General features: G+C 43.4%; 1 protein-coding gene across 3 annotated transcripts in view; it reads right to left on the reverse strand.

Annotated features, from left to right (window-relative positions):
• Nucleotides 1-24,685, reverse strand: part of FSTL4 (follistatin like 4) — a 439,834-nt gene that overhangs the window by 370,016 nt on the left and 45,133 nt on the right. For all 3 annotated transcript variants that reach the window (XM_061188168.1, XM_061188169.1, XM_061188167.1), the window contains exon 3: nucleotides 18,466-18,499. In XM_061188168.1, the coding sequence (XP_061044151.1) occupies nucleotides 18,466-18,499 (34 nt within the window). The remainder of the gene's footprint in view (nucleotides 1-18,465; nucleotides 18,500-24,685) is intronic.

Here is a 24,685-nt window from a genome sequence, read left to right on the forward strand (position 1 = left end):
GCTTTTTTTAATATCTTTATAAGATATTCTACTTTTTTTTTTTTTTATGCTGTACCTGTTAATTCCAATATCTGAACTTCTGTTTTTACTGGTTTTCACTTTGGTGTCTTTTTTATTGTTTTTATGTTTTTTGGTTTTTGACTGTGAGCTCACATTCCTTGGATGGTAACCTGTTAAAATCATCTGAGGCCTCTGATGAAGACGGATTCTTCTAGACAGGATTTTCATTTCCTTTACCATGTGCCTGGGAGTACTACCGACAGGACAGCTTTGCACTAAATTCTTGGCTTGAGGTATTCTCAGACCAGTCTGCTATATGAATTCCACTGAAAACCTGGCTCGTGGCTCTAGTTCTCAGAGGAGATATTTTAACCCTTCACTTGGCACCAAGGCTGGGGGCAGGCAGTTTTCTTCACTCATCCCTGAGGGGAGACAGGTGCGTTTGTCTTCCACCCTCACACGACACATGTAGCCTCTTGGGGCCTCAGCTTTAGGTGGACCGGGTTTCCTGACAGACTGATATGTCCTGGGCTGGGTTCCTGTCCCCCGTATATATATTTTTTAATTAAATAATTAATTAATTAATTAATTCTATTTTTGGCTATGTTGGGTCTTCCTTGCTGCGCGCAGGCTTTTCTCTAGTTGTGGCGAGTGGGGGCTTCTCTTGTTGCGGAGCACAGGCTCTAGGCACGCAGGCTTCAGTAGTTCTGGCACACAGGCTCTAGAATGCAAGCTCAGTAGTTGTGGCACATGGGCTTAGTTGCTCCATGGCATGTGGGATCTTCCCAGACCAGGGCTCGAACCACTGTCCCCTGCATTGGCAGGCGGATTCTTAACCACTGCACCACCAGGAAAGTCCCTGTCCCCCCATATATCTTGACGTCATAAAAATTCAAAGCTCAAGGTCACCTGCATTGGGCAAACACCCTCAAAGCAAAAAGCAGCTTCAGAGCCCTGATTTTCAACTTTCACTGAGCTTGTGGCCTCTTAGGAAATCTCCACTTTCCTGCCTTCTCACTGATGTCACTAACAGATTATTTAAATGTTTTATCCATCATTTTAAATTATCTCAAGTGGGAGAGTCAGTTAAGGATTCTAGCCACACAGCTAGAAACAAAAGCCTGCACAAATAGTTCTAAACTTTTTACCTTATTATTGCCCACTCTTCCTGAAATAGAGGGTAAATGTGATTACTTAGGTTTAATGAAAGTAAATAACGTGGACCACTAAACCCAAGGCTTTCTAACCCAATTCATTTCAGCAAGTACTCACTGCAGATGTCCTAGTTTCCTATAGGTCCACTTAGAATTACAAGACACAACCCAGCCAAGCCCAGCCCTGGCGTGAGTGAGTAACTAACTGTGTTGGCAAACAAGGGGCCTGCACAGAAGGTGGGCCAGTGCTGTGCTAAGCTTTTTTAAATATGCATTTAATCCATACAAGTGTCATATGAGATAGAATTAATACTACCATTTTAGAGATGAGTAAACCAAGGCACAGCAGATTAAGCAACTTGCCCAAAGTAATATAGCTAGTAAGTTGGATCATCCTCAGAACGTCTGGCTACGTTAAGTTCGAAAAACCACACAGAAAAATTAGAGAATACAATGGTACATGATGTGCGATTATATGAAGAATAAGACTAGGAGAAAGTCCCCAGATAATGGTGGTTGGAAATGTTGCAGAGGAGCCAGCTGATAAGCAGACAGACTTTGGGCTGCTTTGCACTGTGCAGGAATGGCTTTCTTGCCCTTTGCTATAGTGTTCCACGTGATGTGGTCACTGCACACTTATGCCTGTCCCTAACTAGATGGGCACATCTTGCTCCTCTCCTCCCACATTCTGCCCTCTGTTAGTTATGGTGCTTTTCTAGTAAATCTCCTTGGCTTCATATAAGTCCTTTCACAGCACAGCAGCCAACAAATTGGGAATCACTGTTCCTAAAGACAAGGCGTGAGCCACGAGAAGCTGCTTGTAGCTCCAGCTCTGTTAGAGGTGAGCGATGTTTGCCTGCTTCTTGCCTCTGCTAATAACATTTGGGGGAGAAACAACTGTGGGAGGGAGGACAAATCACAAGATAGTTTTTATAAAATGACTATTATAGAAATAATGAGAATCCAATAACTACCAACTACAGAGGCAAGAAAAATAATAAAGCAGAAAATGTACCAAGCAAACAATTAAGACTATTTTATTAAAACAGTGCTTGCTACTCAGCAAGCATTAATTCTCACCACACAAGCGCAGTAACTGTATATCATCGGAATTTTGCACATTAAGAAAATCACACAGAGGAAGTTAATATGCTCCTCCAAGCTCTAGGATACTTCGCAGCTCAGATTAAAAGTTAGCCATGCTCACTATTAGGCTGAGATGTCATCTCTCATTAAACTCTAAATCAGCTCAGAGGACACACCATGTTTATTACTTTTCTAACACCATGTGACTGATTCTGGGGGAGCCAAGAGAATCTTTGGGATAAATGCATTGATTAAAAGATACTTTAAATTTGTCTTTTTTTTAGCCCAATGAACCAAAATACATAAATCAGAACTATTCTGCTCTGAGTACTGTAAATGTATATTTAGATGTAACAAAATATCAGTGGGAAATACCTTTGGAGAGTAATTACAGTATATGTGGAATGTTTTGTAAATGCTTAAAACAACTGATCCATTTTAAAGACCTAACTTACATAGAGAGGACACAAATATTAGTTACCAAGCTGGAAACTCACTTGCAAACTTATAGCCTGGAGTTAATGTTTACAGATCAAGGCATAACTATCAGAAAATAAAATAGTTTAATGGAAGACTTAGCTGCCTAAACTGAGGACCCACTTGTAGACACCAGCTTCACCAGAGATGCTCAAGGAGGGCTGAGTAGATAAGAGTTACTCCATCCTTTACACTAAATTTCTCCCTGCTTCCCGCTCTCTTTCCCACCCCCACCCTTGCTGACATCTGGTTCTCCTGTGCTGTTATTAACAAGTTCTGTACCTGAGTACAAACAGGAACTGAAAACTCAAATACCGACACAGGCCACTCAGGTAACTTAATGATTACGGTTATGCTGGCATTTCAACTTGTTCCTATTTATTTTTCAAAACTGCACCTGACACTCTGTGTCAGTATCAAGGAGGCACTAGGGAGCAGGGCAGACTGTGGCAAAATAGGAAAGGGTGCATACTCTCTGAGGACAGGGCTACTCACTCCAGCCTGTTGCTGCCATGAAGTCACACAGCCAGAGTTAACAAAGCGTTTCACTTTCCAAGATAATCAGCCTATCTGAATCTGTAAGTAGAATTTTCATGTTTTTAAATGTTGACAACTTACTCAAATTAAAATAAAAACACAAACAAGCCCCTGTAGGCCAACACTGTGTAAGTCAAACAACATGATCACTGGCTGATTCTGGTCCACAGAACACCAGTTTGAGACCTCTCACACAGAACAAATATGGAACAGACTTTGGGCCCAGGGATCTTAGGAAAAGCTTGTGTTTGGTTTTCTTATACAAATAGGCAGACAGGCGTAGTGAGTTGCCCAGGTAGGGTATGACATGGCTCGTTAGAAGTTCTGGGACTCGTTCAGGACCCAAAATGACTTTGGGGTGTTCACGAGGAAAGAAGGGATTGAAGCAGAATGGTGGGTTTAGGTACTAGCCAGCAGGCAGGGGAAGCATGTGTGTGCAAAAGTCCTTCCTGGCCCCTGGAATATAGGAGCAGAGCCACAGAATTCCCAGCATCCACTGGGTGCAGGGTGAGGCGGCCTCCAGGCAAAGTCTCCTGCTCCCACCGTGCCCTGCGCTCCCACCCCAGTAGCCTTTTGGTCTCTGCCATCCAATATCCTGGCCCGCAAAACGGAGCTCTCCCTCTAGCCTCCTGGGGGCATGGGGGAGGGAGAGCCTGGTGGCAGCTCACTGTCTATATCAAGAGGGCGGGAGCCCAGGTTCATCCAAGATCAACAGACTGGGCCAGCATCCCACTCCGAGCCTCACAGTGTCTGGCCTCCGACATTCCCTTTCTCTGTTTCCATCAGTCCTCCACACTGCTCTCTCTTCCATCAAGGGCAGCCATGGAGATGCCTGCTCTTCTTAAGCTTTTCAAGGGCTGACCATTTAGAAATGGCTTTGGGGAGGTACCTGAGAGCTGAGAGTCCTCGGGACAAGGGTTCTAGGGAGGCTACAAGAGCAAAACACAGGGACGCGGTATCACAGAGGACTCTGAATGTTCTGTTACAATGAGCGTTAATATAAGGGCGGTCTACTAACTGAAGCACCCAGTCAGCCACATCACTAACCCTTCCAAAGCCCGTGTTCCCTCAGCCATAAAACAGCAGGTCACACTAGTGGGCCACACTGGACTGCTGAGTGTGGAAACAAGTTAACTTGGCAAAGCTTACAGTGGGGGCTTTAATAATGACAGTTGTCACCATGTGTTCCATCCCCCATGGTCCCCTTCCCTCAAGAGAAAAACAAAATATTTAGAAACATTTTAAACAAAAGTCAAAGCAGAAAATTTAACTAGAAATCTCAACCAAGATGCCCATCCCTAGGAAATGGTGGTTGAGGATCTAGGTTATGTTGGACACTGTGCCACCTCTTGAGAGAAAGGAAAACCTGGCCCCAAGGGTAGGAAGAAAGGGAAGAAAAGGAAGAAAATCAACCACAGAGAGCCCGGAGGTCTATGCACACTGGCTCAGGTCCTCACGTCCTTCCTCTGTTACTCACTAGCCATGGGACCTCAGGTCTGTCACTTCCCCTGTTCAGGTGTGTGTCTCCACCTTTGAAAATAAGGGTTGACCCTGCAGGGATTTTCTGGACGTGGGATTGGATCATGGGATGATTCCATGAATGGCAGCACCAGAAAGAGAGCTAGACTTCCCAAGGAGGGCATGACCACTGCCACGCAGAGCATTCAGGCAGGCTGCTTGGTGGAGGGGGTACAGCCACAAAGACTGGCTGTAGAACTGGTCTTGGAGACAAAGAGTGAGGTGGGGGAACAGGGCGCGCCTGGACCAGACAGCTAGGCGCATCCAGCATGTTCTCAGGTCATCTAAATGGGGCTCGGCCAGCACTGGCATATCTCTCACTATGTTCCAAGTATCTCTGATCTGTGGACACTGGCATCCTAATGGATCTTGCCGTCAGCGATGGATAAGCATTGAGCTAATAGATGTCAAACAGCATTTGCATTTCTGAGATGGCTTCATCTGCTCCCTCTCCCAGGACTCTCCAAAGTGAAATTTGAAATTTGGATAGACAGGTCCACTCCGAACGGCTCCTCTTCCAGAAATCCCATGGGAAAGAAACAATTATTTAATTATTTCCTACACAGACAAACGGCTGAGCTTCCTAAATAGCAACCACAACTACAACCACTACAGGAGGCTGCTTCTCAACCTTCTCATCTTGGGAAGGCATGCAATTCCCCAAGAGACACATGGAAATGTTTATCACCCCTTGTAGTTTAAATAGCTTTCATTCATTCATTCAAAGCACACATCACAGTGAATTGTCTCGTTCATTAGAAATTCTGCAGAAAGCCAGTGAGAGGTTTGGGTTGGGAGAGCATCAGGGAGGTGAGCATCTGGAATATGATCCAAGAAACAAACCACGAGGCTAGATTCACCCATGCTCCCTCTGGATGATGACAGCAGGGTCAGAATGGAGTTCTCCATTTGGGTTTCAGTTCCAGGGACATCTGCAGCAATCTGAACAGGCTGCAGAATCGTCTGTGTGGGGAGCATCTGTATTTGGGGGTTACTCTAAAGCAGTGCCCGACACACAGTAATGAATGGATTTTCTGGCTCTCCCTGGCTCTATTTTAAACTGTCATCATTTTAAACCACGAAATATGTCAAGTGGTAATTAAACCTCACCACAGACAGATACTGTGAAAATGATTAACTTTTACCATTTCCCCCCCACACATTTTGAATATTCTGAATCCCCAAGGTATGGGATCATTACACTGACAGATAAGAAAAGTTGTCTTCACAGTAATTTATTTTTAAAAGAACCAAAACAGGCCTGAAAATTCTGTGCTTTCGCATTGGGTTCTAATTTGAAAACTTCTGCTGTAAATGCACACTCCTCGAGGAAGCCTGGTGGGAGGAGTACAGAGCTGACATCACGGCTCCAGCCCCACCTCCATTAGCTGCATGACCCGGGACAAGTCCCTTGCCACCTCTGAGCATCAAGTTTCCCCACCCATCAGTTAACAATGATAATATCCTCACTCCCCCCAACGCGCAAGTTTTCTTAAATGTAGTAAATGAGATGACAAATGAGAAAGCTCTCTGAGAGCATAAAGCAGCCTGGTAACACTATCCAAGTATAAGATGTACATTCTGTATAAAGGGGGTAAGTGATATGCTAGCACAGCTTTACAGACCTGCTGTCTTTAGAAAAAAAAAGAAAGAAAAAAAACAACCTCAACTCATTTTATTTTCAGTTGACGTTTCTGAGCATGAGATTAGATCTGACCCTGTCAGATAAACGTCTCCTCTTAGCCACAGGACTCCCATTTTGGGCCCAAATATGCAGTGATTCACATAAATGATAAAAATTTAAATGAAGCAGCCAAGCAGCTGGTTGGGAATGCTGCTTCCAGCAAAAAGAGAGCACAAATAACTGGTAAAATTAGTAAAACAAACAGATTTGAAATGTATTTTCCCTCCCATGACTCTTTTTCTGGACCTGTGATTTTCTCCTTTAAGCCCCATTTCTTCTGAACGCGGAGGTCTCTGGTACTCTCTGGCAGCGGCAGCCCTGCAGGGTCCCATCACCCTAACCCTGTGGGCACTTCAACTGCAGAATGATGAGTTCACGTCTGCGAATGTGAACATTTCAATCAGAATTGTACAAACATTGCTGAATTTCCATCAAGAATGTGCTTTCCTGGATGACCTCAGTTAAGCCCATTTTAATTCTTTTATCAATTTCCTATAGCGTTCAAAGGGTCCCCCGTTTTTCTTTATTTACAAAACAAAATTGCAATGTCTGTGTCAGAGGGTGTTTATGAGGATTAAATAAGAGACTGAGTGTGAAAATTGTTTCCATTAAGAACCCTTGCAATCTAGGGAATTTATATTAAAGCAGTGAAGTAAGCCTTCACTCCTAAATGAATGTACAGACAAACGAGAAAGCACTTACTTTAAAAGCGGCTCGTGATCAAGAGCGCTGGTTTTCTGTAAGGCCCAGGTCACCCCACCACATCTGTGCCCCTGCCTGCCACATAATGCCCATTTGTAAGCAGCAGTGCAGAGAGGCCCCGCCGTCCCCTTTCCAAGAAAGAAGGGGGATCTCTTATGAAGAATGGAAAATAAAGCTTCTGGAAGCCTCATGGAGGTGAGTACTGAAGTCACCAAGGGGTGGGACTGGGGGGATTTGCACATTAGCTTTTGACCTTTATGTCCTTCGGCTGAAGGGCTAAAGAAAGGAGAATGTGTTGGGGGTCCAAACAAAGAGTAACACCCCCATAGTCGGGCCAGGGAATGCTCACTGCACCTCACCAGGTCACTGTGTCTATCACAGGGGAAGAGGCTGAAGGAGCAGGAGATCCTGTCCCTGGAGGCAGCCATGATTAAAAAAACCAAACGTGCTTGTATTTGTCATCAGGGATCTGGGTTCCAAGTTATAAGCTCCTGTGATCTTGGGTCATCAATGTTGTCTCTTAGCCTCGGTTTCCTTCTCGGACGATGGAAGAGATGCCCTCCTCTGAAACGTTAGGTAAATGCTTGCTGAATCTTCGCCTGCCTTTGAGGCACTGAACACTCCTTGGGGGTGGAGGATGTGATAGACACCAGATGTGAAATAATTAAGTAACTGATAATATGCACCTTCCTGCGTTGTGTTCCCTACCTGGGCGGAGCCCTAGTTGTCTTCTGGTGATCGACCTCCCTCTCACTCTCAGGGGTACAGCTTGTGACTCTGCTAAACCCAGCAGCACGTAGCATCCCCCTGGCCTGTCACTGATTCAGGAGGGGGCATGTGACCCAAGCCCATCCAATCTGAGTAGATTTTAGCACTTTTGGGGGAAATAGCAGACCAGAAGCTCTCCCTCTTCACGGGACTTGGAGGTGGAAGGAGGGGCGACTGGCACTCCCCATGAGGGGGAATCAGCTGCGAGAGGGAATATGAGTGAAACCAGGTCCTGGTACTCTACGTTAGGTTTGCCTGAAGCCGGCATCCCTCACGCCTCCATCCCCTGCCCAGCTGTCCGGTTACCTAAGCCAACAAGATCCTCTGTTTGGGCTAGCTGGACTGTGTTTTGCTATTTCCAACAACAAAAATATCCCCACTAATTGAGTGTGCCCAATAGGAGACCCTCTGCCAACAGAACCGTCCTTTGGGGACTTCGCTGGTGGTCCAGTGGGTAAGACTCCATGCTCCCAATGCGGGGGGCCTGGGTTCGATCCCTGGTTGAGGAACTAGATCCCGCATGCATGCCGCAACTAAGAGCCCACATGCCGCAACTAAGACTCGGCGCAGCCTGCATAAACAAACAAACAAACAAATAAATAACCATCCTTTGGAGAGAAGATCCTGAGAAGTCACGTCCACCAGGCCATTCAGAGAGCTGTTCCCCTAGGCCCCCGTGTCGGTCTACACTGAGCAAATACTCTCCCACTTTGGGGTCGGCCCCCTTGCAAGGTGCCTAGCCATGGTGCAGGGCAGCCAGGTGCCTTTCTATCTACAGGACACTCGCGCATCTCCCTGCTGACACATTAGTGGATGCAAGTGCTCTGTAAAGGCAGGGACCACTCCTTGTCATCACCGCACACCCAGCAGACTGCAATCCACCTGAGGAAACTTTCATTAGCACCTAATAAACCTTCACGAAACCCTAAGAATGGTGTTTACCTTTCCACCAGAGCGATTTCTCTTTTAGAAGTAATCATGATCAAAATACGTTCCCAGACATTGCTTTAAAAGCACTTCAGGGGTGAGGGGGCAACTGAGGGCCTGAGAACTCCCCGCAGAGGCCTCCAGAGAGTGGGTTGGTGGGCAACGACCAGCCTAGGTACCCAGGTGAACTAGCGCCATGCACCATCCAGCAACACTGACGGTACTCACATTCCGGCCCAGACTGCCCCCTGCTGACTTCACCCACATCCCAGAGGCTGCATGCAGGTCAGTGTCCACATCCCACAGAGCCAGTGGCTAGTCAGTGCCTGCTCATTTCTGGGGCCCATGTTTCCCGACTTCCTGAGAACATAAGGCAAGCTAATCTTACCTCATGCAAAATTCAACATTTTGAAAAAAGTTTTCTACATGCAGACCCTGAAGCATTTTCTTGGAACCCAATGACAGCCCCAGCCAAAAAGCATAACCAAAAACTGAGTGTGCAGAGAACCACTGGGTGGGCTGTAATGCCCAGGGTCTCCCGCCCTCCTTGCCTGACCTGCAAGGGCCCTCCAGGGGCACGTGGCTTGTTCACCACATGCTTGTGCACCAGAGGGCACACCGTGAAGCCCTCACCACAGCCACAGGGAGAAACAGGCCAATGGCTCAGCAGCAGTGAGCACCCAGAAGTGAGTGGGGCTGATCAGGAGAGAAAGCAGTGCACGCCTCACTCCTTCAGATGAGATGCATCACCTTGCAGATTACTCCCCATTTGGGCTCTGTGACTGCTGAAGCTGCGAGATTAAAGATTTGTTGTAAAGAGACAACACAATCTGAAAGTAAGGTGATGGGAGGGTTTTGTGGGTTTTTTTTTTTTTTAAGAATTTTTAACAGATGAAGTAATTCTGAGGACAAGAAAGGAATTACATCATAACGGTCAGTTGGATTCTGTACCTTGTTCCCAAGAAAGAAAGGTTGCTGAGCAGCAAAAAAATAAAAGAGACAGAAACAAATGATTTTTAAGTCACAGATAATTAACCCCAGAGGCTCGCTGATGGCACATTAATATTGCTGGGGCAAATGGCTTAACAAGTTTGAAAAGGACTTCAGTGTTTATATGCAGCAGATCATTTCAAGTGTTCCTGAAAAGCAGAGAAACTCCTTCTGGCTTGGGGGCCAGGCAAGGGGCGAAGATGACAAACGTCAGCCTTCACTGCTGGGATCTCAGGGAAGAGAGGCGACCCCCCTGGGCAGGATGGGACCTCAGCAGGTCCAGCAGGAGTGTTGCACCTCACTTTCCAGGCCTTGACAGGCCAGCTTGGTGTGATTCAGAGTGATGCTGTCTTATGAAGGGCTTGACGTACTGTCCTTATGAATCTGCAGTGTTTCGTATCTTTTAGAGGTTATGACTTCTTAGATAACATGACTCTTTCCCCACCAATTCCAGACAGGGAGCTACGCGCACATTTTGCGATGGCAACCCCAGGGAGACTCCTCGCTGACACAGCTCACTGTACAGGGCTTCCTGACCCCGCTCAGATCTACTGAGGCCCTTCATAACCACAGAGATTTAGCTGATTCGCATGAGCACCTTTTAAGGACTTTCTATCAGAGGGACCCACAAGTTGTCAGAAAGAGCAGAGCAGCTCCCTGAGGATGGTCATTAAGGAGAGGGAGCCCTTCCAAGAGCAGTAGTAGGAAAAGTAAGCACAGCAGATGGGACAGGGGTGCCCAGGAACTGTGGGGTCCACAGCCAAACAACCTGGCAGCACCTATACCTGTGATTTTACTCTATGAGAAGTGGAGGTGTGACAAAGAGCTGGGTCAGCCCTAGGACGTGCCAGGATCTAGCACTTTTTCAGTGCTTGCTGTGTGCACAGGGTGGGAGACCCCAGCAGGAAGAGCCTTGATCCTTGCTCTCCCAGGGCTCATCCTACACAGCAGCATGAGACCTGCCATTGGAGCACAGGCCACAGCCACCAGTGCTGTGTGCCACGGCGCTGAGGCACCAGGTGAGGCATCACACACATTCAAACAGCAGCACGAGGGACTCCCTGAGGTGTATGCAGCAAGGTCCTGCTTCTTCCAAATCACTGGAGAAAATGACATCAGCCAGGTGATAGGAGGAAAAAGCCACTCACCAACAGCCTGGAAGACCTTTGATTAAGGGAGAACATGTAAGGGGCAGTAGAGAGAACTCAGGCTCACTCGGGCTTAGTCCACGGCTGGTCTTTCCAGGTCCAGGCACTTAGAATTGTTTTCGGGAAGCTTGGGGAACAGAAGCTTGGGGTTACTCACAACCCGAGAATCCTCTGGCTAAGGCTGTGCTCGGTCCTTAGGAAGGCCATTGTCTGCACTCCCTGAGCTTTATTATGATGAAGTAATTGAAAGGAAATATTAAGGGTCTAGTAATTGTGATGCTCAAGACAGTTTCTGACCCCAGTGCCCAGGAAACCCTTAATCTGGGGAGACAAATTTTATGTGTGTTTGTCCGTACGTTCTTAAAGACAGAATCAAGAAGAGAGCTGTTTGGTTCTTCTGATTGCAGAATACGAGAATCTGAGCAGAAAGTTAAAGACTCTGACAGAGGGGACAGATGGGAATGGCTAAATTTCAGAAAATCCTTCTCAGGAAAAGTCAACAGGCTACAATATGCAAAGTCACCTTAAGTCTGCTTGGAGACAGAGGAATGGGCTTGGTGACTGAGACATTCCTCATTGTATGTCTGAGGCCAAATCTACAAGATACAGTATGAGAATAGCCATAATGAAGACTACCAACCTCACTGGGCACTGACGCCACTGCCCACACTGTGCCAAGGGCCCTCCATGCCAAATCCCTCCCCATATTATGTCCAGGAGGCTGTGAGGGGCATCAATTGCATGCTGCCCAGCATCCTTCCTCTGTGGACCAAACCTACACCCACTCCCTGGCATTTGAGTAAGGGTGATTCTGCAAACCCCAAGGGGAGAATATGTGATCTCGCCTGGCCAATCACAGTATTCCAGTCCCTCCATGCCACAGTGATTGGTTTAGGGCTCGAGTCATGATATTATACAAGGCCAGCAAATCAGAATCCTCACCGAGACTTTTCTCCTGTCACTCTGGAGGAAAGCAGTTTCACCCTCTGAGATGGTGAGCAGTCAGGACCCTGTGAGCTGCAGCTGCTAGGAGTCATCCTGCAAAGCTGTGTGGAAGAGACCAACACACCAAGAGAAGGAAGGAGAAGGGGTGTCAGAACCCCTGTGTAAGCTGTTTTGAAGCCAGATCCACCCTCCCTTAGATTCTGCAGTTTCACAAGGCTTTTAGGCTTTAGCCAGTGCAAGTTGGGTTTCAACAACCCAGAGTTGGGACTAATGGTCTATACTATTACTATCCTCATTTTTTTTCAGAGAAGATTGAGTAACTTCCCCAAAGTCACACTGTAATTGGAGAGGTGGGATTCTACTGTCTGCCAACTGGTCATGACTAAACTGGGTACCAAAACGTTGTATGCAACCAGAACACATCAGCCAGCTGTGTCATCCACTCCCCACTTAACCTGGGGCAACTAGGTACGATACAATTTTGCAGCAGCTAAAGAGTGGCAGCACTATACAGAAAGAGTCCACTGCTGTGGGGCTAGAAACTGAAGGAGTCAGATGCCACCTCCACCTTTTTGGAGCCCAATGACTGCAGGAGAGAACCAACAAGCTCCGCTGTATAGAGTGGGGGTAGGATGGGGAAGGAAACCCCATTTCTTTCCCCAGATGGCAGTCTTGATTGGAAAAGGACCCACTATCCCAGGCACTGTCAATCTGGATGGCTCCCTTTTAAATTCCCTACATCTGCAGCCATTCAAGAAGTTATCTCAAAAGAAGCTAGGAGTTTATTAATCTGTTTCATCGAAGACAGTCAGCCACTGTACATTACACCAAGATAGATTATGCAGGCAGCTGAGAGATCCAGAAAACATCTGCTAAACAAAATCAAAATTAATGGTAAACAGAATGCAATTCTTGATAGCTGAAGTTCACCCAGATGCAAAGAACTATAAAGGGGCTATTAGAGGCAGCTGCCAATTAAGGGGATAATTCCAAGGGTTTTCACAAAGTGAGGCTCTAGTTACATATTCAGGACTGGCAGGTCATGTTTACGTAGGAGATTTGCATTGCTAAGGAGCCGGAGCCAGAGCCAGCCTGGCTGTGTGACTGTCACTCTCCTCTCTTTTTCCGTGAAGACAGCAGCATCCCTCCTCTCAGGTTTCCCTCACAGCCCTGCTGGAAGCCACACCAGGCTGGTCTAGACTGGAATGTGTGAGTGAACCATCGTTGGGAGGGTGGGTAATGCAACGTGACATTGGTGCCCACCCCAAAACCCACAGCCTCTAATCACAGCACAATCACAGACATCTGGAATAGCTTACGGATCACCCCATGCTCTAAGAGATGGCTGACAAGGGCTGAATTATCCCAGTTGCTTGCTCAGCTTACTCAAGTATTCTCTCATGGCTGTAATTCAATGTGATGGGATCAGTTAGAGAAAAGCACTGGTTTGAGTAGATGAATTCTGGCAGTCATAATCAGCATCAGCCCTCAGAGTGGACATGGGAGTGTCTTGGAGAGATGAGGTTGGCAACTTTTGCTGAAGCTTCAGAAAAAGTTAAAATTAAATTGTAGGTGTCTAGAGGGAGGTGTAAAAACACCTGCATTAGAAAGCAGATAAAGAAGCAGCCATCTTTCCTTCCCCGCGCAGCTGGCACAGGTGGGTTCCAGGGCAGGAGGATAATATAGGACTGCCCTGAAGGTGGAAGTAGGTCCAGCTGGGGTAGGCATGTACCCTTCCTAAGAGACGTCCTCCCAGTGTTGCTGTCCTGCCACAACCTCTGATACTCTATCTCCCGAGAGCCCTTACCACAAATCTAAATTGGAAACAAAGCTCCCTTCGGAAGTTTTCTTCCAAGATTCCCTCTCAGCTTTCTGGGCTTGGCAGTGATCATGTATGTTTAGAAATCCTTGGATGATGAAGCGAGATCAAGTCATTTAAGTCACCCCACCCCGCCCATTAGAGAGGTTCACTGCATCAGAGGGACACTGGTCCAGAGGGACACTGACCCAGAGGACTCTTTGTTCCTACCAAAATTAGCATGGAAAGGAAGGAGTCTCATGCAAGGTGCTATCTGCTCTGTTCATACCATGGGTTACTGAGAGTCAAGGGAGGTAAAGAACATGAAAGCTCTCTGAAAACTTCAGAACAACTGAGACATAGTTATCACTATAACTAGCTCACCATTCTCTCCATGCACCACCCTTGGAAGACAGTCACTGGTGCTGGGGCATGTCCTGGGCTCTGATGAAGCACTCCCTCTTCATGGACTCTCTAGAGCAGGGCTTCAAAGGGTACTGCATGGAATGTCAGCACAGATATGATTAAAAGCAACAAATCAAGATGCCATGGGAAACTAAGTTTGGGAAATGCTGCATATTACACCTCCTTTTGAAAGTCCTATTTAGCATCTTAAAGACCTGAGAGGTTCTGCAGTAAAAATAACAACTACTAGCTCAATATTGAGTCCAGCATTTACCAAGTGTATTATTTTCCTATGGCTGCTGTAACAAAGTTCCATAACCTGGGTGGAACAAGAGAAATCTGTTTTCTCCCAGTTCTGGAGACTGGAAGTCAGAAATCAAGGTGTTGACATGGCCACACTCCCTCTGAAGGCTCTAGGGGAGGATTCTTTGTCGCTTCTTCCTAGCTTCTGGTGATTGTCAGCAATCCTTGGTGTTCCTTGGCTTACAGACTCATCACTCCAATCTGTGCCTCCATCAAAGCATGCTGTTCTCCCTGTGTGTCTGTGTCCATATTTCTCTCTTCTCAAAAGGATCTCACTCATTGGATTAGGGCCCACCCTATTCCAGTATGATCTCATCTTAACTTAATTACACATCTGCCAAGACCATATCTCCAAGTAAGGTCACATTCACATGTTCTGGGTTAGGACTTCAACATATCTTTTTGGGACACACAATTCAACCCATAGTACCAAGCTTATGTGAACATGGAGCACTTTCATCAATGCACCAGCTGGTAATATCTAGATATCCACAGAACACTCCCTAAAAGTGCCTTTGTAGAACCAAATGACTCAGTGCCTCTCTTGCTTAGCACTAGGACAGAATCAGAGTGAAAAGTATATATAAAAAGCAATTTTTAAAATTTTCACTTTATTCAAGAAATGATTGTTGAGCAACTATAGGCCCTGGGCTAAGGCCTTGAGGACTTTGGGAGTGAATGAGGGGAGGGTCTCAGCTCTCAGGAAATGAATGACCTAATAGGAGCCCTTAACTCTCAGGTAAAGTAAGGTAAGCAAAACTCTTCAGAAAGAGAGTTGGAAGGGGTGAGGGAGAGGTGGAATTTCACAAAAGATGAGGGACAAAGAACATGCAGGCTACAGGAACAGTGAAGGCCAGAGGTAAGAAAGCTGGGCTACAATCTTGGAACCGTGACATCACTGGATGGGAGGACCACAGGGGGAAATAAAGCAAAGAGTGGGTCTGAGGCACACAGTGCATTCATGTCACCCTAATGATCTCCAACCCAACTGTGACTTAGCCCAGACTCCATTTCCACTGCTAATATTAGCCCCCTCATTTCTCACTCCACAGACTTATTCAAGAGTTTGCAAAAGTCACATAGCGTAAAGTTGCAATTGGTCATCCATTTGTTGCAATGAACTCTGGTTGGAGGTGATATCTTGAGTCAGATGTAGTATTAAAAAAAAAACAACAAACAAACAACAAAAAAGGAAAACATCTTGGGTTTTGTGGTCCAGAGGCTACCTCTCTAGACCTTTCCAGAATCTCCTGGGCTTGGTAAACCGGGCAGAAAAATTCAGAGTGTTAATTATTTGCTCCCCTTTCAGTGCCAGATCAAGATAAGTGTATGTTGCTACACAACAATATCTTACTTGTGTTTGTAGGAATAATAGTTTATTGAAATATTCACAGTGCTTCTACTATTTTTATACCCATACACTGTTCTGGAGAAGATTAATAACCCTACTCTCATGCTCCCGTATAAGTCCAGCAACGAAGATTCTCGAGTTCCTCTTGCCTTGTCATGGGGACTCAGGAGTTGACCAAGGAAAACTATTTGGCCCCCTGAGGAATGGCACTGTCAGTGTCTGTCCTGGATGGAGCCTAGTCAGGAAGCAGTCTGAAAGTATACAGTTGTGGTCACCTCATGAAGATGCCTGGCAGGTGGCTCTCAGGAAAAATACTAAGTCTGGATCATCCACGTGGCAGCTTTGCATGGGGAGATGGTGGCTCCAAACTGGAACCGAACTGCCTTCCACACACTTGACCAAAGCAATGAGAGTGGCCAGTATGTGTGGTGTGAATGGCAGGTTTAAAGAGGAGGAAATGTTTTCTGCTTTCCTTTGTCCTTGGACTGCTCAAGCTGAACAGTAGGTGACCACTGTTTTAAAGGAACCAGTCCCACCTGGTTGGTTTGGATCAGAGCTCCATTTCATCCCTAGCCTTGAGTTGCTTTTGGTCTGGAAAGGTGGCTTGTCTCATGATATCCACAGCTAGAACAGTCTCTGTAATTATGAATTGTTTTACATTAACTAAAAGAGAATGTCTTTGATCACTAGAGTTTGTCAGTGTTGGATTATTTCCATTGTGACATTCTTAAATTTTTTCTTTCAAAATATTAAAGTAACTCATGTTAGAGACCCTTTCAACATGAAAGGCTTGTCGTTGAGACATTACATATATTTTACTGTTTATAACAAAAAGTCATCTATACAAAAAAAAAAAGATTAACAACCCTACTACCCAAGCCTGTGAATCTCAGACTTGAAAATACTCGGAACCCACTCTTCCTTCCTTCCTGCTGGGTTATAAGCACTGACATTAAGGCACTGGGCTATTTAAGGAATTTTCAAACACTCAACTTTGACAGAAACAAGCAAGAAACACATCAGTTCACAATAGGAAGAAAAAAGTTTATGTTATGTCAAGACAAATTTACCAGTACAAACCCAAGGCATATGCTCCCAGTAAGCCAGTTGTGAAAGATGTTGCTTCTAGAGAGAAGGGGATTATGGATGATTAGAGCACAGCCTGATCATGCTTTTGCTCATCCTCAGACACTCAGTCTTCTAGGAATTGGGAGTCTCGGGTACAGTAAGGCCTTTTATGCCTTTGAGCAAAAATACATGTGGTTCTCTCATACACTAGCCTTACTATTTAAAGACATTTCTAACACAAGGACAGTAATATTCCAAAACAGTTAAGTTTATATGTGATTCCATAACGCAAATTAATTCTAAACAGTCACACTCAGGGGTAGTGAATGAATAGTATTCTAAACCAAAGTTCATGCCAACCTCTCTCCTAATGGCTATTTCTCTCCAGTATACATGTCATTGCACCCATTGTGAACACAACTTTGAATAAGAAACATGCCTTCCCTGCCCCACCCACCTTCATCCAATTTCATTTGATTTTGATATCCAAACAATGCAGTTTACGCTATGGATGCAGTTCAGAGGACACGGAGTCCAAAACCAGAGATGATGGCAAATGAGAATGAAAGCCAGAAAATTCATCCTATAGCTAGATAATCCAGATCCTTTGTATCCAGGATTCCAGTACCACGGACAGCAGCAAACAACCAGTTCTATTAACCCATCGGTACAGATAGTATGGAAAGTTGAGGTCTAGGAACACACTTTGGTAACATGGCCATTCTGTGTCTTTCACTGTGCTGCATAAAATAAGAACTAAACCAGCGGGGAGGTTTTTAGATTTGAAAGTCAATATGGTATTTGCTCACTTTTAAAGATTGGCGTTCTTTTTGGAGACAATACCACAGAGAAGGAGACGTGATTAGGGCTAAAGCCAAAGGCCAGACTCTAGACCAAGAATTCACTTTGGTTTCTGACTTCATCCTCCCATCCCTGCAATAAAGGGCTGATTGGTGGTGATTTCCGTAAATCATACAAAAGACACCCTCTCATGAGAGACTAGGTATTACTGAAAGCAAGTAAACTTCAATTTCCACTAAAAGATTTCAGAAGTTACCACCCATATATATATATTTACCTCAGTGATCAGAAAACGAATGTGCTAGAAGAACTCTGGCAGGGAAAATAAAACACCATTGCATTGTTTTCGGAAGGGAAATAAATTGCCTATATCTATTTCAGCTTAACTAAAGTTGTAAAAATCTAAGAAATATTTTTCACAGTGGCACATTTTCCCAGATATTGAAATACCTCAAACCATAAACCATTTTTTATTGTTGGGGTGGTTTTCACTGGGTGGAACTAAATTATTACTTCAAACTTCACTCAGAAGATGAGGCCTCTCTGGAGAGACTGTAAACATTACCATGAATAAGCCAGTTCGCCAGACCCCATCTCTGATACTAGAAGGTAGAAGACACAATTCTCACAAGCAAACCTGGACTTTAGTTCCTGCAGTCCCTAGAGGCAAGTGCCAAATAGTCAGCACCCAGAAAAGGCCACACGAAATTTCAAAGAACAGGCTGAAGTTCGTCTTAACTTCAACAAACTACATCCAAATGTCAACAATGAGAATGAAATGAGTATGAATGCATCTTCCCTACCTTCTCTTCTTGTGACTTCAAGGCTTCTGGATTCCTGCAAGAAAAGAAAGACTTGGTGTTTTTGAAGAATAATTCATATGTAGAGATACTTGAAAATATCTCACCTGTTGTTAGACATTTATTCACAGAAAGGTGAACAATCTCATAAGAACAAGACATTCAGCAATGTGGGGTTTATTAAACTCTCATACATACACACATCTGTAAATGTAAACTACTTGTTGCTTTGTTGGCTGAAGCAAAAAATACTGTTCATCATGCAGTTTTTAATGAGAGCCAACTCTCACGGTCTTCCTTATATGGAAACTGGGCTGGTACCAATTGTTAGGAAAGACCTTGTTCCAAGTTGAATTCCCACCCTCCACCTAGACTGCAGGTGCTTGTAGGGCCTGGGGGAAAACATAAGAAGACAGGGGCCAGAATTATATGAGCAGCAGCAGGTTCTGATTCGTGGTGCCACGGTGAAGACTACCATTGCTCCTGGGCAGGTCACTGGCATGATCTGGTGATTGATTATGCTCATCAATAGTTTCCAAAGGGTGGGATATTATGGACAATTTGGATAGCCAGTCCACGCCACTGGACTGAATTAAGCCCTTGGCTTTTCTAAATTTAATCTCATCTTCATGCACTGTGCAAAGCAATAAGCAAAGTGTTTCAGAAATTACATAGGTAAAACAGTGTCCCTGCATTGAAGACATGCACAGTTGAATAGAAGGGTACAAAACAAAGACAAATTACTGAGAAATAAAGGGGTGATTTTGCCTTGATAAATACCAATATATTCACATTCAACTGAAAACATAAGAAAAAGTGTGTTTTTTTTTTTTAAGCACTTTGTAAATAGCACTGAAGAATGGGAAGGCTTTCAGACAGCAATAAGGGAAGGAGGGTGCACCAGGAAGAGAGAATGGCTTGAGAAAAGACAGGGTGGCAGAAAAGTACAGGGCATGGTCAGGAAGCAGTAAAAGACCTAGTGGGAGGAAGTAATGGGGGGAAAGGCTGAAACATATTGCAGTTTCATAACTAATAAAAAGTATCTACAATCCATTATAAATGACCAGTTTAGGATAAAAAGCCTAATTTTGAGAATAAGCTGAAAATCCATTCTAGCAATTGAAGAAAAGAAGATCAAACACCGAACTTGGGACAACTCAAAATCACAACCAAAAAGACCACTCAGCACCATCACTTTTAAAACAAATGATATTGTCTTTCATACCTTAGCATTCTTGTCTAGCATTCTTATGGAGCCAGGAAGGGGAGGCAATATTAGAAAGGAAACTGAGGAGGCACTGAAAAGACTGTCCTGCCCAAATTGCACTTTCTGACTGCCATCTCCGTAATGAGTCAAAAGCCCAAGTGGAGACCAATTGAAGATACATGTTATAGGGCAGCAGCACATCAGCACAGCACAATTAACCAAACAAGCATCCAACGTGCTGGTTCCTCAGCAGCTCAGGGTTCAAAAGAGGGAGCTTGGACAGTAGTAACTGTAATGAGAGATACGAAAGCCATGAAGCACATCATGCACTAAGTAAACCCAGCTCCTTCCACACTGCTCCTCAGCTCTCTGCTCTAGGGGCTGGCACCTCCATCCTTGGAAATAACTAGTATTTGTGGAATAGAGACTGGTACAGCTCCAGAAAAAAACTTTATGGAAATTTTATTGCAATTGCATAAAATTTAAAAATTAACTTAGGGTAAGTTGACATCTGTATAATGTTGTATCCCCTTATCTAACATGGTATTTTAAATAATTTGCTCAAGTCTATTTTTATTTCTTTCAAGAGCATAATTTTCCTGTATATATGTTGAAAATTTATTTACTACATACATTTTGTTATCATAAATGGAATTTATCTTTCATTATATCTTATAACTGGTTCTTGTTTGTATATGTGATAGCAATTGATTCTTATATATTGATATAACCAACCACTTTACTAAATTTCTTATCGTTTGTAATAGGTTTCCCAATGATTCTTTTGGGCTCTCCATTTATATATTTATACAATCTGCAAATAGCAGTGATTTTCTTTCTTCCTCCCAGTTTCTACGTCTACAGTTGCTTTCTCTAGTCTTATTCTTTTTTTTTTAACATCTTTATTGAAGTATAATTGCTTTACAATGGTGTGTTAGTTTCTACTGTATAACAAAGTGAATCAGCTATATGTATACATATATCCCCATATCCCCTCCCTCTTGCGTCTCCCTCCCACCCTCCCTATCCCACGCCTCTAGGTGGTCACAAAGCACTGAGCTAATCTCCCTGTGCTATGCAGCTGCTTCCCACGAGCTATCGATTTTACATTTGGACGTGTATATATGTCAATGCTACTCTCTCACTTCGTCCCAGCTTACCCTTCCCCCTCCCCGTGTCCTCAACTTCATTCTCTACGTCTGTGTCTATTCCTGTCCTGCCCGTAGGTTCTTCAGAACCATTTTCTTTTTTTATAGCTTCTATATATATGTGTTAGCATACGGTATTTGTTTTTCTCTTTCTGACTTACTTCACTCTGTATGACAGACTCTAGGTGCATCCACCTCACTGCAAATAACTCAATTTCGTTTCCTTTTATGGCTGAGTAATATTCCATTGTATATATGTGCCACATCTTCTTCATCCATTCATCTGTCGACGGACACTTAGGTTGCTTCCATGTCCTGGCTATTGTAAACTGTGCTGCAATGAACATTGTGGTACATGACTCTTTTTGAATTATGGTTTTCTCAGGGTATATGCCCAGTAGTGGGATTGATGGGTCATATGGTAGTTGTATTTTTAGTTTTTAAGGAACCTCCATACTGTTCTCCATAGTAGCTGTATCAATTTACATTCCCACCAACAGTGCAAGAGGGTTCCCTTTTCTCCACACCCTCTCCAGCATTTATTGTTTGTAGATTTTTTGATGATGGCCATTCTGACCGGTGTGAGGTGATAGCTCACTGTAGTTTTGATTTGCATTTCTCTAATGATTACTGATATTGAGCATCCTTGCATGTGTTTGTTGGCAATCTGTATATCTTCTTTGGAGAAATATCTGTTTAGGTCTTCTGCCCGTTTTTGGATTGTTTGTTTTTTTGATATTGAGCTGCATGAGCTGCTTGTATATTTTGGAGATTAATCCTTTGTCAGTTGCTTCATTTGCAAATATTTTCTACCATTCTGAGGGTTGTCTTTTCGACTTGTTTATAGTTTCCTTTGATGTGCAAAAGCTTTTAAGTTTCATTAGGTCCCATTTGTTTATTTTTGTTTTTATTTCCATTTCTCTAGGAGGTGGGTCAAAAAGGATCTTGCCATGATTTATGTCATAGAGTGTTCTGCCGAGGTTTTCCTCTAAGAGTTTTCTAGTGTCCAGCCTTACATTCAGCTCTTTAATCCATTTTGACGTTATTTTTGTGTATGGTGTTAGGGAGTGTTCTAATTTCATTCTTTTACATGTAACTGTCCAGTTTTCCCAGCACCACTTATTGAAGAGGCTGTCTTTTGTCCACTGTATATGCTTGCCTCCTTTATCAAAGATAAGGTGACCATATGTGCGTGGGTTTATCTCTGAGCTTTCTATCCTGTTCCATTGATCTATATTTCCGTTTTTGTGCCAGTACCATACTGTCTTGATTATTGTAGCTTTGTAATATAGCCTGAAGTCAGGGAGCCTGATTCCTCCAGCTCCGTTTTTCTCTCTCAAGATTGCTTTGGCTATTCGGGGTCTTTTGTGTTTCCATACAAATTGTGAAATTTTTTGTTCTAGTTCTGTGAAAAATGCCATTGGTAGTTTGATAGGGATGGCATTGAAATTGTAGATTGCTTTGGGTAGTACAGTCATTTTCACAATGTTGATTCTTCCAACCCAAGAACATGGTATATCTCTCCATCTCTTTGAATCATCTTTAATTTCTTTTAACAGCGTCTCATAGTTTTCTGCATACAGGTCTTTTGTCTCCTTAGGTAGGTTTACTCCTAGGTATTTTATTCTTTTTGTTGCAATGGTAAATGGGAGTGTTTCCTTAATTTTTCTTTCAGATTTTTCATCATTAGTGTATAGGAATACAAGAGATTTCTGTGCATTAATTTTGTATCCTGCTACTCTACCAAATTCATTGATTAGCTCTAGTAGTTTTCTGGTAGCATCTTTAGGATTCTCTATGTATAGTATCATGTCATCTGCAACCAGTGACAGCTTTACTTCTTCTTTTCTGATTTGGATTCCTTTTATTTCTTTTTCTTCTCTGACTGTTGTGGCTAAAACTTCCAAAACTATGTTGAATAATAGTGGTGAGAGTGGATAACCTTGTCTTGTTCCTGATCTTAGAGGAAATGGTTTCAGTTTTTCACCATTGAGAACGATGTTGGCTGTGGGTTTGTCATATATGGCCTTTATTATGTTGAGGTAAGTTCCCTCTACACCTACTTTCTGGAGGCTTTTATCCTAAATGGGTGTCGAATTCTGTTGAAAGCTTTTTCTGCATCTATTGAGATGATCATATGGTTTTTCTCCTTCAATTTGTTAATATGGTATATCACATTGATTGATTTGTGTATATTGAAGAATCTTTGCATTCCTGGGATAAACCCCACTTGATCATGGTGTATGATCCTTTTAATGTGCTGTTGGATTCTGTTAGCTAGTATTTTGTTGAGGATTTTTGCATCTATGTTCATCAGTGATATTGGCCTGTAGTTTTATTTCCTTGTGACATCTTTGTCTAGTTTTGGTATCAGGGTGATGGTGGCCTTGTAGAATGAGTTGGGGAGTGTTCCTCCCTCTGCAGTATTTTGGAAGAGTTTGAGAAGGATAGGTGTTAGCTCTTCTCTAAATGTTTGATAGAATTCACCTGTGAAGCCATCTGGTCCTGGGCTTTTGTTTGTTGGAAGATTTTTAATCACAGTCTCAATTTCAGTGCTTGTGATTGGTCTGTTTGCATTTTCTATTTCTTCCTGCTTCAGTCTTGGAAGGTTGTGCTTTTCTAAGAATTTGTCCATTTCTTCCAGGTTGTCCATTTTATTGGCATAAAGTTGCTTGTAGTAATCTCTCATGATCCTTCATATTTCTGCAGTGTTAGTTGTTACTTCTCCTTTTTCATTTCTAATTTTATTGATTTGAGTCTTCTCCTTTTTTTTCTTGATGAGTCTGGCTAATGGTTTAACAATTTTGTTTATCTTCTCAAAGAACCAGCTTTTAGTTTTATTGATCTTCATTATTGTTTCCTTCATTTCTTTTTCATTTATTTCTGACCTGATCTTTATTTCTTTCCTTCTGCTAACTTTGGGGGTTTTTTTGTTCTTCTTTCTCTAATTGCTTTAGGTTTAACATTAGGTTGTTTGAGATTTTTCTTGCTTCTTGAGGTAGGATTGTATTGCTATAAACTTCCCTCTTAGAACTGTTTTTACTGCATCCCACAGGTTTTGGGTCGTCATGTTTTCATTGTCATTTGTTTCTAGGTATTTTTTGATTTCCTGTTTGATTTCTTCAGTGATCTCTTGGTTATTTAGTAGTGTATTGTTTAGACTCCATATGTTTGTATTTTTTACAGATTTTTTCCAGTAACTGATATCTAGTGTCATAGCGTTGCTGTTGGAAAAGATACTTGATACGATTTCAATTTTCTTAAATTTACCAAGGCTTGATTTGTGACCCAAGATATGATCTATCCTGGAGAATGTTCCATGAGTACTTGAGAAGAAAGTGTATTCTGTTGTTTTTGGATGGAATGTCCTATAAATATCAATTAAGTCCATCTTGTTTAATGTATCATTTAAAGCTTGTGTTTCCTTATTTATTTTCATTTTGGATGATCTGTCCATTGGTGAAAGTGGGGTGTTAAAGTCCCCTACTATGATTGTGTTACTGTCGATTTCCCCTTTTATGGCTGTTAGTATTTGCCTTATGTATTGAGGTGCTCCTATGTTGGGTGCATAAATATTTACAATTGTTATATCTTCTTCTTGGATTGATCCCTTGATCATTATGTAGTGTCCTTCTTTGTCTCTTGTAATAGTTTTTATTTTAAAGTCTATTTTGTCTGATAGGAGAATTGCTACACCAGCTTTCTTTTGATTTCCATTTGCATGGAATATCTTTTTCCATCCCCTCACTTTCAGTGTGTATGTGTCCTTAGCTCTGAAGTGGGTCTCTTGTAGACAGCATATTTATGGGTCTTGTTTTTGTATCCATTCAGCCAGTCTGTGTCTTTTGGTTGAAGCATTTAATCCATT

Source organism: Eubalaena glacialis, chromosome 4 (assembly GCF_028564815.1).
Source record: "Eubalaena glacialis isolate mEubGla1 chromosome 4, mEubGla1.1.hap2.+ XY, whole genome shotgun sequence".
Classification (NCBI taxonomy): domain Eukaryota; kingdom Metazoa; phylum Chordata; class Mammalia; order Artiodactyla; family Balaenidae; genus Eubalaena; species Eubalaena glacialis.